This window comes from Pagrus major, chromosome 18, assembly GCF_040436345.1.
Source record: "Pagrus major chromosome 18, Pma_NU_1.0".
In the NCBI taxonomy this organism is placed as follows: Eukaryota; Metazoa; Chordata; class Actinopteri; order Spariformes; family Sparidae; genus Pagrus; species Pagrus major.
The window spans coordinates 37611287-37626069 of record NC_133232.1 but is presented as its reverse complement, the minus strand read 5'-3'; the positions used below and the strand labels follow the sequence as shown (position 1 = coordinate 37626069).

General features: G+C 39.6%; 1 protein-coding gene across 2 annotated transcripts; it reads left to right on the top strand.

Annotated features, from left to right (window-relative positions):
- Positions 1–534: 534 nt before the first annotated feature.
- Positions 535–9895, top strand: pcgf1 (polycomb group ring finger 1). Of its 2 annotated transcripts, none has more exons than XM_073487529.1 (9): positions 535–621; positions 3081–3186; positions 3326–3478; positions 4307–4378; positions 5302–5407; positions 5588–5630; positions 8009–8095; positions 9336–9416; positions 9714–9895. In XM_073487529.1, the coding sequence occupies exons 1-9, from the start codon at positions 535–537 to the stop codon at positions 9762–9764; spliced, it is 786 nt and encodes a 261-aa protein (XP_073343630.1). In that variant the 3' UTR covers positions 9765–9895. The 2 variants fall into 2 exon arrangements, with proteins under 2 accessions (XP_073343630.1, XP_073343631.1); XM_073487530.1 differs by having other exon boundaries at positions 539–621; positions 8012–8095.
- Positions 9896–14783: the final 4888 nt, after the last annotated feature.

Sequence of the window (14783 nt, the reverse complement as noted above, 5' to 3'; positions counted from 1 at the left end):
ACATAAAGTGAATCTACACTAAAGTTATATCAGTGTGTTAGCTTATTAGGCAGTTAGGTCTAAATAAATAGTCTTCTGAGTTAAAAACGTTGAATTTAAAAACCTTTTTATTGTAGTAGTTGTATGTGCTAATATACACATATATGTAAATATATTACACTCCTCATTTTGATGAGCCCTTAAGCAACTTACGCTAGTTCCTAACACATAACTCACTTTTGTCTTTTGAATGTAAGTTGTTGTTTGTTTAGAAAATAAAGTCAAAGGCATATGTGGGACAAACATCATCATCATCATCATCATCATCATCATCATCATCATCATCATTATTATTATTATTATTATTATTATTATTATTATTATTATTATTATTAGTAGTAGTAGTAGTATGATGTTGTTAATGTTGGTGCGGTGGTTTGTGGTTCTTTTATATATTTATTTGTCTCTATTTTTCGCCTTTATATTTACCCGCCTCCTTCAGCGCGCACAAAGTGACACTTCCGGTTTACCCGGAAGTAAGCATAATTCCCAAAGATGGCGGAGCAAGGTCCGATGGCCATAGCGATGCGGCTACGAAATCAGCTACAGTCCGTCTACAAACTGGACCCGCTGAGGAACGAGGTGAGTGGCCGTGTCGGGAGAGCCCCTCTGCGCCGGAGTGGACCCGTCCGGGGAGTCGCAGCTCGGCAGCGGCGGGTTAAACACGCGCGGCGACGGGAGACCGTTGTCGTCTCCGCGGCGCGGATGGAGAAGCAGCCGGAGCCGCGCTGCAGCTGCGAGCGGAGCCGCGTTTGAGCATGCGTGGACGGTCCGAGTCCTCCAGTGTTGTTCTGCCTCAGCAGCGGAGCCGCGTGCGGAAATCCGCTCCACCAGCTGGTTCTGCTCACTTTCACACAGTCCAGCCGTTTCCGTCGGTTCTCCCGGGACTTTACTTGTAGTTGAGGCGACGTGTGAGTGAAGTGGGACGGCGACGGCCGCTGCACCCCGCGGGTCCCGTCTGCTCCCCTCCGCGGGTCCGGTCCCCTCCGCGGGTCCGGACCTCTCCGCGGGTCCCGTCCGCTCCGCGGGTCCCGTCCCGTCCCGTCCTCTCCCCTCCGCGGGTCCGGTCCCCTCCACGGGTCCCGTCCTCTCCGCGGGTCCCGTCCTCTCCCCTCCCCTCCGCGGGTCCCGTCCGCTCCGCGGGTCCCGTCCGCTCCACGGGTCCCGTCCTCTCCCCTCCGCGGGTCCGGTCCCCTCCGCGGGTCCCGTCCCGTCCCCTCCGCGGGTCCCGTCCCCTCCCCTCCGCGGGTCCCGTCCGCTCCGCGGGTCCGGTCCTCTCCCCTCCGCGGGTCCGGTCCCCTCCACGGGTCCCGTCCGCTCCACGGGTCCCGTCCCTTGGCTCCGGTGTCATGAAGTACCGGCGGTGTGTCGGTGGTGTCTGACTGCAGCTCACCTCGTTGTTCTCGCACTTGGACTTGTTTGTTCCGAATTGTTAGAATTGGCGGCCATTGCGTGACGTCCCTCAGTCTGATAAACAAACTTGAACCGTGACCCACTTTACTGTGAAGGAGACGGACGGGAAGTCCGCTCACATCCTGCTGTGCTACGGTCCGTAGCTGATCGTTCCTCTCATAGACTTATACGTCTGTGGTTCCTCTTGGTGGGAAAGAGCTTCATTTGTAACGGGTTCACTTCCTGGATACACACGGAGGTCAAAGGTCAGCTGGCTGTTAGAAGCAGCAGGCCTGCAGGAAAAACGTGGCACATTTATACTTTAAGTCAATTTCACAATTAACATTAGATGAGATTCTGATGGGACGATTTCTGTACTTCATTGAACTGTGGTGGGATGAAGTGCGCGCACACACACACACACACACACACACACACACGTTCATCCAGACAGATTATCTGGGCCGATATTCAGCATTTTTCACGTTGTCAGTCAGATTGCTGTTAAAAATAATTAAAAAATGTGCTTTTTGTAACACGTCTCAGTTAATATCCTATTGACAATAAGATAATATGAATCTGCAAAACAACTAGTATCTAAATAAAAATTAATACGTTTTTCCAATAAATGTAGTGGAGAGAAAGTATAAAGTTGCAGAAAATGAAGATTTTCATTTTCACTGCAAATGAATAGCGTTTCCAAATGTCGGCTATCCGTCTCTTTGATTTCTAACACTCAGTATCTGTATCGGCCCTGAGAAAGCCACATTGGTCAACCTGGATTATTATTATCTGGATTATTTTGGGCTGAGTTGACCGTCTATGGGAGAATTCTGCCTTCTCTCAAATATAATGGAACAACTGGCACTCAGCTTCTCATAATACCCAAAAAATATATTTGAAAATCTTAACAGTCTCTTTCCAGAAATCACGACCTGGTTACTGAAGATAACCCACAGACCTTGTTGTGAGCAGTTTCAGTCCCAGCCGTATCGCTGCAGAATGTGGAAGGAAGAGAATTGAAGTAGATAACGTTTGATCTACAGCTCAGCTCAGGAGGATGCTGTCGATGTTTAAATCCCACACAGCCTCTCATCCTTGAGTAGATGCACACTTCCTTCTGCAGAGTGATATGATGTATGTTAGTAGAAACAAAAGAGTTCCTACATGAAGCAGCTCACAACAAGGTCTGTGGATTATGTTGAGTATCCAGGTCATAATTTCTTGAAACAGCCATCTCTGTAGCCTCCAAAACTCAAACTCACACCAAGACAATCTATAAATAAATATCCCGACAGGGAAGAGGAAAAATGTGTGTCTTTGCTTTGGGGGTGAACTGTCCTGTTATGTTCAAACTCAGTGCTCATATTACATAATAGATGTGCCGTTTTCCAACCCGAACAGCATTCGAATGTTGGTGGATTCACTGTTTATGGTCACATTTCTGTTGGGCCATCTTGATCTCACAGGACAAAAACTTAAGATATGTTGTGCATCAATACCTGGTTTCAGGTGAGATGTTTTCTTTGAGTTTAAAGCCTCATAGTGTAGGCTTAAACTCATGTGCTCATTAAACTGTTTGGTTTAAAAGTGTATTCATCCCACAAATGTTGAAAATGTTTAAAACACCTTTTTGTTTGTCCCTTAAGGAGGAGGTCAAGTTGAAGATCAAGGACCTGAACGAACACATTGTCTGCTACCTTTGTGCTGGTTACTTCATAGATGCCACAACAATTACAGAGTGTTTGCACACCTGTGAGTTTAAACAGAGCTGGACCAAATGATAATCTTTTTTCCTGCTATTAACTTATGAAAGTCTTCACAATATGCTAATGTTAAGCTGGAGGAAGTCATCAGATTGAAAATAAAATGCCTCTTTTCTTCTGCTCTACAGTCTGTAAAAGTTGTATTGTGAAATACCTGCAAACGAGCAAGTATTGTCCAATGTGCAACATCAAAATCCATGAAACACAGCCTTTACTCAACCTCAAACTGGATCGAGTGATGCAGGACATCGTCTACAAACTGGTGCCTGGACTACAAGAAAGTACGTAAAATCACACTCTGTATTGTGCTCTCTGAATTGTTGCTACAGTTAGCTGTAAAGTCCTCATGACAGTCAGTATTTAGATTTTGGCACTTCAATCCAAAATAATAACGTTGTGGCAGTACTGGCAGTAAAATGCTTCCAGGCAGTCCAACCTACATTATAAGATGTAAATCTAGAGGGGACGCCCAATGTCAGCTACTTGGACAATAAACCAACAAACAAATGCCTCTTCAGGGATAATCAAACTGAAAGGTGCTCCTACAAGCCCCAGTGAAGTAACATGTCAGACTGAAGGTGTATATAAGGTTTTGGGTTTCAAGAATAAACACAGTTTCCTCACTAGAATGACGTGAAGCAGCCAAGAAAACACAACAGGGCCTCAACAGACCAGAGTTTCTGGCTGGTAATCTAAGGGGACGAGGGACAGATCCAGAATGAGTGTGAGGGCCACCTGGTGCCATTCACCACCTCTTTTAAGCCTTCACAAAGAGGGCGTCGTCACACCCTGATTGGCTGGGAGGGAAATGCCCCAAGCTGCTTCCACTCCTCAATCAGGAGTCAGTCGCCCACCTGCACACAGGTGATCTGAATCACCTGCAATTAGTCCAGAGGGATTTTGAAATTGGCCCAAAATAAAGAAAGATAGCAAGTCTCAAACAATCAGCCTGTCTACAGCTGTAAAGTACAATTTAACTCTGGTAAAACATATCCTATTGTGTTGTTGCAGTCCCATTGTTTGTTAACATTACCAGCTGTTTTAGCATATTTAAAAATCCTTATTGTAACTACATTTGTCATGCTTTTCTCATATTCATGTTTAAACAGGTGAAGACAAAAGAATAAAGGAATTTTATCAGTCACGTGGGTTAGAGAGAGTCATCCAACCAGCTGGAGATGGTAAGTCTTCAATTTAATGTTCTCAGTATGTAATTAAATGTATTTTTAATAAACAGATCATTATCTAATTTATGGATTTACAAGATTATTCAAATGGTCACGTAAACAGCACAATGTGATATGTGTTATCGGATAAAAGCTGTTATTGGATTATGAAAAATTCCGTCTTATTCGGCGCATGTATACCGTTAATCCGGCTTCTTTCGTTCTTTCACATCTGCGCATTTGTCAAAATGTAAAAGAAGCCAGGTGTTGTTAAAACGTGAGCGGATGCAGATGCGTTTTCTGCTCATGCATAACGTGAAGACAGAGAGCATTGTTCGAACAAAATCTCACATAAGGACACCCGACCGGCGGAGACGCCACGATAAGCAACGTCGTGATGACAGGATGTTTTTGAAAAAACAGTTTTACATCATGTACTTGGAAAGAAATCCAACTAATTGACTGAATCATGAAAACCCATTTTTTCCATTATCTCATTACTAAAGTGCATGTAAACATGTCAAATCAGATTATTATCATAACCTGATTATTCCCAGTTATCAGATTATTGTGGTCATGTTTACATGCATGTCTGAATGACAAATAATTTTACAGTTTCTGCTGTCGGTTTATGTTAAACAAGCTGGAAAAGCAAAACCCAGCACATCCTGTACTTCACAGGGAGTTTCCCCAGTACCAGACAACTGTAATCAAGAAATGGAAAGGTTTTCATGACGCAGCTGTTGGTTCAATCACTGTTTGGTTTTCTGTGAGAGACTGTAAATCTGCCATTTGTTTATGATTAAATGTCCTCAGTTTGCAGCTGGTTGCTGTTCTGTTGTATAGACTTCATTGCAAAACAACCTGCCAGTTAACCACAAAGTGAATAATGTGAACTCTGATTTTAAATTTGAAACCATTTTCTTCCTTCTCACTAGATGCTGTACCTGATGCTACAGGTTTACCGTACACAAGCTTTGACCATTCAAAAGCCCACTTCTACAGATATGATGAGCAGGTTTCACTGTGTTTAGAAAGGCTAAGGTGAGCTTTTATCACTGTTGGAGGCATCTAACTGTGCCTTTGTGTGTGTCTCATGACATCCAATCCATATTAGATAAGACCGATAGAATACAAATACAATATGCTGCTGAATGTGTCAGACTTTCAAGTTAAACTCATCAACATGACATTTTACAGTCTGTTTTTGTTTTGTCTTTAAAGTTCATCGCTTGCTGGTAAAGATAAGACAAGACTTACTCTCCAGGTAAGTCATGTATAAGGATGAATGATCCTCAATATGTTAACCATTTTGTTTCAAGCCTGTGTATTTGTTGAGCTGGTTATAGATGCTTTCAAAGCGACTTGTCTCACAGGTTTGCACTGCCGAGCTGAACGTGTCTCCAGGGGCACATTTTTGAAGCCTTAACAAGTAATTTTCTGCCCTTAACTGCTAAGCAAATACATGGCACAATGACATCTGCAGCAACAGCAGAATTCATCTCTCAGAGCTGGTTACTCTGGCTGCCTCAAACTCAGAGAGACAGCAGGGATAAGTGGGTCACCAGTGAGGCATATAATCATTCTTTATTTCCCAACCAAACTGCTAATTTTGTTATAATTGGAGATGTTATAGTGGTTTGAAAAAGAGATTCAGCAACAACTTTTGAGGCTAAATGGCTGAGATCTTAACTTTGTGGTGACTAGCGTCGACTCTAAAATTATATGAATCCAAACATAACACTACCGTGTATTTGTCCGAGAAATGCCTCGTAGCCTTTAAATTAATTGAGGCACCAGACAGCTAAAATGCAGCAGTGTGAGTGTCTAAACTTTACTAACTCTTTCATTTGTGGCAAACTCCCCAAATGTTATATAAAAGAACTGAAGATAGGTGGAAAATGTTAAGTGCTGCTCTGCATACCTCAAAATCCATTTGAACATCAATGACGAGCTGATCATGACTATTATCCCTTTAGTTTTCTGTTCTGCATGTGTGTGTATACATATATATATATATATATATATATATATATATATATATATATGTATATGTATATGTATATATGTATATGTATATATATATATATATATATATATATATGTATGTATGTATGTATGTATGTATGTATGTATGTATATATATATATATGTATATATATATATATATATATATATAACCCTAACCCTTAACCCTAACCCTATATACATATATATATATACATACATATATATATATATATAATCTAAAACTCATAGGCTGTGTCACATTTCACTACTGTACCCACCCAACATCATCATGCATACTGCAATGATTCTGGTCAGCCAGCAGAGGGCACCCTTGTTTAACAGACGACTGTGTGGTGCTCAAATCAAGACTCAGTATTTTACTGGTGTAAATATGTTTATGTTTAAATATGTTTTCAACATAGCAGATTTTTAAAATGCTGCACAAGTCAAACCAGTCAGTTAGGGTTAGTTTGAATGTGGAGTGAGAGCTTTTGATGTTATACTCTCTCTACATATATACTCTGGTTCCTTTGTGCTTCGTACATGGTTTTACGATGTGAGAGACATATTCAAACTTGAACATAAACACGGGATGTGTATTGGGAGTTTTAGTGAAGTGATCTTATGACTGCAGCAAGTGTTTATCATCCTTCATGTCCTCTTTGACCACTGTGTGAAATTAAAATGTTGTTTATTGTTGTATCTAATGTTACCTTGTGTAATGGGAACATGCAGCGTCATTGGCATCGTTCCTGGCTCTACAGATGCAGTTGAATTTAACTCTAACCTCCAGTGTGAACTTATAAAATACATTAGCTGGCAGCAAGGACCACACTCATTAAAACAAAAAGCTCATTCACACCAGGGGCTTATGTTTGTACGTGTCCTTGCAGTGTTCTGGATTTGAATCAGACTCTCAGCATTTGTTACATGCTGTTCTCTGCTTGTCCAGTTAAAATAATTTTCTGCCTCGGCTTATAAAGAAATACTGCCTCGCACTGCCTTAACGTTGAAAGAGGAAGTTAGCGTTCTGGCTTGAGAGCGGACAATAAGTCAGTTGGGATGGAAAAATGTCCAGCAGTGAAGCAAGTTTTTCTTCACTGTAAATCTAATGTAACAGGAGTGCGCCGCACCCTGACCATCCACTGTTACTGGGTTAATTCCTGGAAATGTGTTTATGCCACCAGAACAGCATGTTTGTGACACTGAACTTTGGCTGCATTATAAAAACACTATTGGAATGCTGAAATTAAAAACAGCAGTTGAGACAACAGCATGTAATTCTAGTTTTACAAGCAAAAAGAAAGAGACAAGCTTTTTATAAACCAAAAATATTAGTCTACTCTCTGAGCAATAAATACTTCTGCAAGACTAGATAGCAGCAAGCGAAAGACATATTCAAAAGTAAAATGAGTGGAAAATATCCTCAGTGCAGTTACATGATGGATACTGGAGTAGAACGCACGTCTTCACCTGCTTTATGAACAAGACATCTCCCCGTAGCTCTGCAGTGGTCTCCAGAGTTGGAGCCATAACACACAAATATAGCTGGTCCTGATTTATTGGAATTACCCTCTGGACTCCAATGTGACATATTGCTCATCTGAAGTTTTGTTTGACCTCGTCTCTCTGCAGCAGAAGTTTGTTCGCTGTTCTGTCCGAGCGGAGGTGAGACACCTACGGAAAGTGCTTTGTCATCGGCTAAACGTTGAAAAACACCAGGTCAGTCAGAAATGATCTTTGAGTTGATAACAGAAGACATTTATGTGCACATGACAGCACATTAAAGATTTGTCAATATTTATTCAGACGTTGGTAATGAGGACAAACGTGAAGTACTCAAGGCGCTGCATTAACCACTTCATTCACTGCGTTAACAACTTCCTTCACTGCAGTATCCTCTCTTCTTGAGACAAAACAACATCTATCTGATGGAGAGAAAATGATAGAAGACACATTTTTAATTGCCAACAATTATACTTGAATATTTCTAATAATAATAATAATTATACAATTCATATTTCGTTGGTGATTATTTTTGCAACATCCAACTAAGACAGACTTGTTTCATTCAGAGGTTCCTTTGTTATTTATTCAGCGTGTATTGGTGCCTTATTGGGTAACATTTGACTCACTCTTAAGTTAGACTGTCTTATATGGAAGTCAAGAACGGCTGTGCTCTCAATTTAAAATAAATAAATAAAAAACAAAAAAAATCTGTTGTCTTGATCTCATGAGTAAAATATTTAATTTTGTCAAGATAAAAAAGTTGTTTTCTCAGAGTAACTTGTTAATTTATCTTGAAAACGAGGCCAGTTTCTCCAGACAACGATGAGAACATGACGCAGCTCTGAGTTTCAAATCAAACCGTATGAACGTTTCCGCTGGTGATTTGACATCTGATTATTTACATTGTGGCTGATTATTGTCCGAAGCAGAAGTGATACTTTCCATTAGGCTACAATAATCCTTGTTGGCACAGAAACTACACATATTGGTAGGTGTTTCAATGGTATATTTAAATACATATTCAGACTCTGTTAATCAAAAATGGCCTGATGGTCTGACATGTTCAGCTTAAAGCAGTTGCTATAGTTGTGTAGACGCCATCTATACATGCTGGCATGCCACTGCTGATCTGGCTGACTAAATGATTGGCTCTTGATCTGAGTTAATGGTATTCAAAAAAAAATTGCAAGCACAGCTGTTCACTGCTTTCGTAGTGTGAAACTATTCCTACAGAAAATTCTATAAATCTGATTTAGCCACACTTAAACATGTTGTCTTGATGACATTGTCACTGTCACGAACTCAAAGAATATTTTGCAAGTGTGGTTTCAGTCGGTATTTCTGCTGCATTGTTGCTTCTTACACTAACGGCAAACAGGTTTCACATAAAAAAATAATCGCAGATGTTCCTTTTCGATTCCCTTTCACATCTGTTTGTGTGGTCTCCCTATAGGTCCAGATGTTGTTCAATAACGAGTCTCTGCCTGATCACATGACCATGAAGCGGTTATGGCTCTCGCACTGGTTTGGCAAGGTACGGTGAGACTACTGTTAGCTAGTGCCAACAAATGTCATACATTCCTTCACACTTGAACACATTTTCTTTCCATTGTATTTTTATTTGGGAAATGAGGATAAAGTTCACAGTGGTTTACTAAATACTTCAGTTCAGTGGTAATGTTGTAGTAATGTTGTGTTTGAGTCATTGGGATCTATAAAACAGATTGAACTTTTAGTTTGTGATCTGTTTTTTAAGATGTTAATAGATAAATACATCTAATGTTGAATGTTTTCCACCCACATATAATATTTTGAATGTTTTGTCCCCCAGGCGCAGCCGTTAGTCCTCCACTACACCATCAAGGACAAAAGGAGCAGATAGGACTTGTTTTCACTCTGAGGACAGCTGTACATATTTTGTACCATACATATTCTATTTTAATAGTGTTTGTGTACATATACTTATTTTCCTTGTTTTGTATTTTTGACAATAAATTTAAAATGTGAAAATAATATCTTGTGTTACTTTCTCACACGCAGTTTGCTTTCATCTACAACGCCTTCAGCACACAGTGAGTGTGTCACGTGAGCCTACCTCCTGGACAGGTTCCCAATAATAACTGTTTTATTTCATCTTAACTTGATTCTTAACACTTTGAATACCTTAAAGTCCAGTTTGTTAGAAAAAGTTAATTTTTGAGTCTCATTCTCAACTCGTCAAGAACTGAGACTCAACAATTATTACATTTTGGTTTTGATAATGTCACAGTGTAATTAATGTCTTTTGCAAAGCTGACCTCCAGTCAGTTTTTAGAAACAGAAGTAGCCAATGTGACGAGCTGTGGTATGTTTAGGTAACATTAGTATGAACCAAGTGGAGAGAAATGGAGTGTATATATATATATATAGATATATAGATATAGAGATATAGATATATAGATAGATAGATATAGATATAGATATAGATATATATATATATATATATATATATATATATATATATATATATATATATATATATATATATATATATATATAAAATAAATAGGTATATACAGTATAGAGGGTCAGGAAAATGTTAAGGCAGCTTTACACAGCAGTTTTTAAAAATCATATCAAGCAAACAAGCGGTGCTGTAACATGTCACCGTCTTGTACTTACGATATAAACGTAAAAATGTAAACAACAGATTGTTGTGATATGACACCAGCTGCTTTCTGACATGATTCTTTTTTTTGTTTATGTTTTATTGTTGTACTACTTTGAATCTCAGCAGAAGTGAGTAAACTTTTCACCACAAATCATCAGAGAAATATCTTCGTCTTTCTGTATTTGAAGCTCTTCTGGCAGTCATAGAAAACCTGAGTTTGTGCAGATATGTCCATATCCACTTTATGCCTCTGCACTTCTCCAAATCTTCTTCACAAAACAGCTCAATCTCTGTCAAGTTTCATAGGGAATGTGAGTGGACAGTAATTTTAAAGGCCTACCACGAATGTTGGACTGTGTCTTGGCCAGCCATTGTTGTTTTGAAGCCACTCCTGTGTAGCTTCGACGTTATGTTTAGAATTATTGTCTTACTGAAAAATAAATCACCTCCCAAGTTGTAGTTCTTCTTCAGACTGCAGCAGGTTTTCCTCTTGGATCTTTCTGTTTTTCTCTACTTTCCCTGTCCCTCTGGGAACTGCTGCAAAGAAATATCTCCACAGAAAGATGCTGCTTCTAACAGGCTCTTTGCAGTATAAAACATTATCTGGCTTGCAGTGTTTTGATCACGCCAAACGTAGTATGATGTTCAGAAAGCTGTTACTTCTCTTCCTCTTTGTTTCAGTCTCCTACACACATTGACATCATGTCTACTTGATCGTAAAGCTGTGACTGATGAATCTTTGCAGCAGCAGTTTTTTGTGGCTCCCATCTTGACGATGTGACTCATTGCTCCTTCAGGATCCACACAGATCTCCTGCTGACGTCCCTCTGTAGCACTCTTCTCTCAGACTTTCAGCCTGTTGGAGGCAGATTTCCAGCTGTGCCATGTTTTTCCATTTTTTTCCGTGCCTTGGAAATTGCTTTCTTTGTCACAGATTTGTTGTGATGTTGTTTTCATTATTAATCCTTCTAGATCCGCGTGGAATAAACTGATCTTGACTCAATTTATTGTGCAACTTCTAAACTTCTCGTGATGGTTGAGGTACATTTCAAAGCAAAGTGGGGGGAAAAAAACGTGGGCGATAATTTCTGTTCTCTTCTGTTTTGTATTTGTCTTCATTCAAATCAAACTTCTGTTTTTACTTAGATATTGAAAATATGTTTTTGTTCCAACAGTGCCAAAAAAATGTAATCCACAAAATGAATCCAGTGATTCAGTATTGTGAAATAATGAAAAGAAAAACAAATATGGTAAAAAATTCACTTCCCATCTCAACATTTTTTGTATATCTCGTGATCTTGCTTGAACAAAATCACACAATCTGTGGACAGAAGGTTTCACAGGCCTGCTTGTAGATGTGAGATAATTAAAGTATTATGGTTTTGCTCTGTTTTTAGGCAACCTGAGCTGAGATGACTTAAAGCTCCTTAGTATTTGACGAGTCAGGAATGAGACTCAGACACTGACACTTTCAGATGGCGGCCGACCCGAACAACGATCCAAAGTGTCGATTTCATGTCTTACTAACAGGAGCTTTAAGGAGTTTAATCCATTCATCATTGCATTTCCATCAAGTTTGAGAGAAAAAAAGAGGCTGAAATATCCTCAAGCTTAAAAAAAGTCAATCCTACATTTCCAATAATGCACCTCAGTAGCATTTTCCTTCTGACCCTGCATATCTCATATTCTTCACACTCCCACTTCATAAGGTGGGATTGATGTCATAGATTTGTGATCTGCAAGATAATCCTGATCAGGGTTATATATTAAGACTAGGGATGTTACAATATACCAATACTGACGATAACTGATATTTAAAAATTAAATATTGATATGTTAATGATACACATATGATGAATAATCCAGTACCTCTTGAATCATTTCTGTTTCTTTCCAGTCTTACTTTGTCATAGTAGGTGGTGGTAATGCACCTGAACGCTTGTTGCCTCGAACCATAAAACAGAAGGCAAGTCACTACCACAGTGCACGGCTACTTCTGCCACACAAAATCCCATGACGGAGATTATTGTTATTGTAAATTCTTTTGGCCACGATAATTGTGTTGTGAAAAGTTGATATTATGACATCCCTGATTTAGACTTCAGAAAGCTCTCTAGAGCCGCAGAGGACATAAAACAAGAGTTTCCACAGGAGCTGTATTTCTCCTAATGCAGAGTAATTCAGCTCCATCACGCAGCACAACTGGATGTAAAAGCATCTTAAGCCAACTGGCATTCCACCTCGTCTGTAAATGTTTATGTGACACACTAACTCTGGTCATTTTTATTGTACATTTTAGAGGCGTGCAGAGAAAACGGTATGAAAAGGTATGTTGTAATACTGCAGGCTGCACGGTGAAGACAAAGATTGCAAAAACGTGTCCATGCAGACCCTGTTTGTGTTCACAGAACTTTACTGACACACTCTGTCTCCCTGTTACTAGCTGTTTGCACAGAAGACAGTCCTCCCAGATCAGCACTAGGTGGCACACTTGGTGCTTTTCAGACATGAGGGGCATCCAGGAGGCTCTGATGTGTGTGATCTTGTCCAAAGTGAAAGCAAAAACTCTGATGAGCTGACACAGGCTGATAAAATGTACAAGACTTGTAGTGTTTTCTGTCTCTGCAGGCTGCAGCAGCCACAACAGTCCAGTGGCTCTTCACTTAGTTGCACAAGCAGCATCTTGAATGATGAGAAATTACAAAACAAAATAACAGTAAATGTGCTCAATATATTTTTGTTTAGATAAAACAACTAGTTGGTATTTTTATTTCAAACCTGTTCAAAGACAAATATCAGTGGTTGGTGGTTATGTGTCTTAAAGGCCAAAAGCTTGAGACAGTTTGGATTTCATATGAAAGAAGAGCATGTTCATCGAGGGCAGACGAGCTTTCTGTTTTACTGCAGAGGTCATTCACCTGGAGTAGAGTTGACAGATCTTCCTATGACTTACGAAAGAAGCCACAAAGAAACGTTTTTCTTTTCAAAAACCAGTTTCTGCTTTGTTTGTAGTTGATCTTTTTCAAATGTTAATAACCTTGACGACATCCTGACGTTCATTTGAACCTTTAGCTGACCCAGAGCTGGCCTCTGTGGCCATGTTTTTAAATGAAGAATAAATTGAACTGAAAAAACCTGCACAACACACACACACACACACACACACACTATCCCCCAGCTGCCCTTATAAAGCCCGAGCGTGTCTCTCCGGGGCGCTCTTATGTTGAAAAAACAATAATCCCCCAAAGCTGTGACCTTTAGGCCCAGATGTTGGACCGCTCGTCAGATTTGAACTCACACCTCTGGGCTTTAATTCTTCTGATATTAATACACTGAAAAAATGTGCATCTAGCAACAAAGAGCTGAGCCACTGACTGTTTGTATAATGCACATGTGTCACTGAATGCACCATCATTTAATTAAATTCTAGTTCAAGAAAAACAGTCATACAAAATGAGATTGAGTGAATCTGTTTAGTAATAAAATAATAATAATCAATCACAGTTCAATAGCCTAGTCAGTTGTTATGTAGGCTATACTTCAGATTTAAATTTCAAAATAAAAGAATAAAATAAAACACAAGTACCTCGAGGAAAAATATATGAATGCTACCAACAATAAAGGAATAATGTTACAGTTTAATTACTTTTAAAATCAGAAGGTCCCAAACAGTTTAATTCTTGCATATTGCAATATTTTAGTGAAGACGTGTGATCAGGCCAGTTTGTCCCCTGACTTGTATTTAAAGCTCCATCCTCCACGTTGTGGGTTCGGTTCGGGTTCGGGTTGTGACAGTGCACACTGATGCACTCTGGCTCCAGAATAAAAGGCCTGCTTGACTTTTCAACCTCCACGATTCCAGCTGATTACATCTATTGTGAGCTGCAGCCCAAAACAATCTGTCCTAACAAGACTTGGTTTCCTTTAAGTCTCACAGTCTGTCGGCAGGGTTTAGTTTTTAAGGCCAGACTGCAAAAAGATTTCATTTGTTCCCACGATGTTTTTAATTAAGCCTGAATATATTGTAACGCAGCTTGTGCCATGGAAATCATTTATTACAAATAACTTATATAATACATAATAATCTATGATTAATACGATTTTCTAGAGTCAGTATTGTTTTAAACAAAATCCACTTCGAGTGTGGAAGCTGAAAATATGAACTGCTTGATTTTTATTTCTTTTTCCACGAATAACCAAAACTTATTCTGTGAATGAAGGGTTAACAATTCATACATAATAACCACTGTT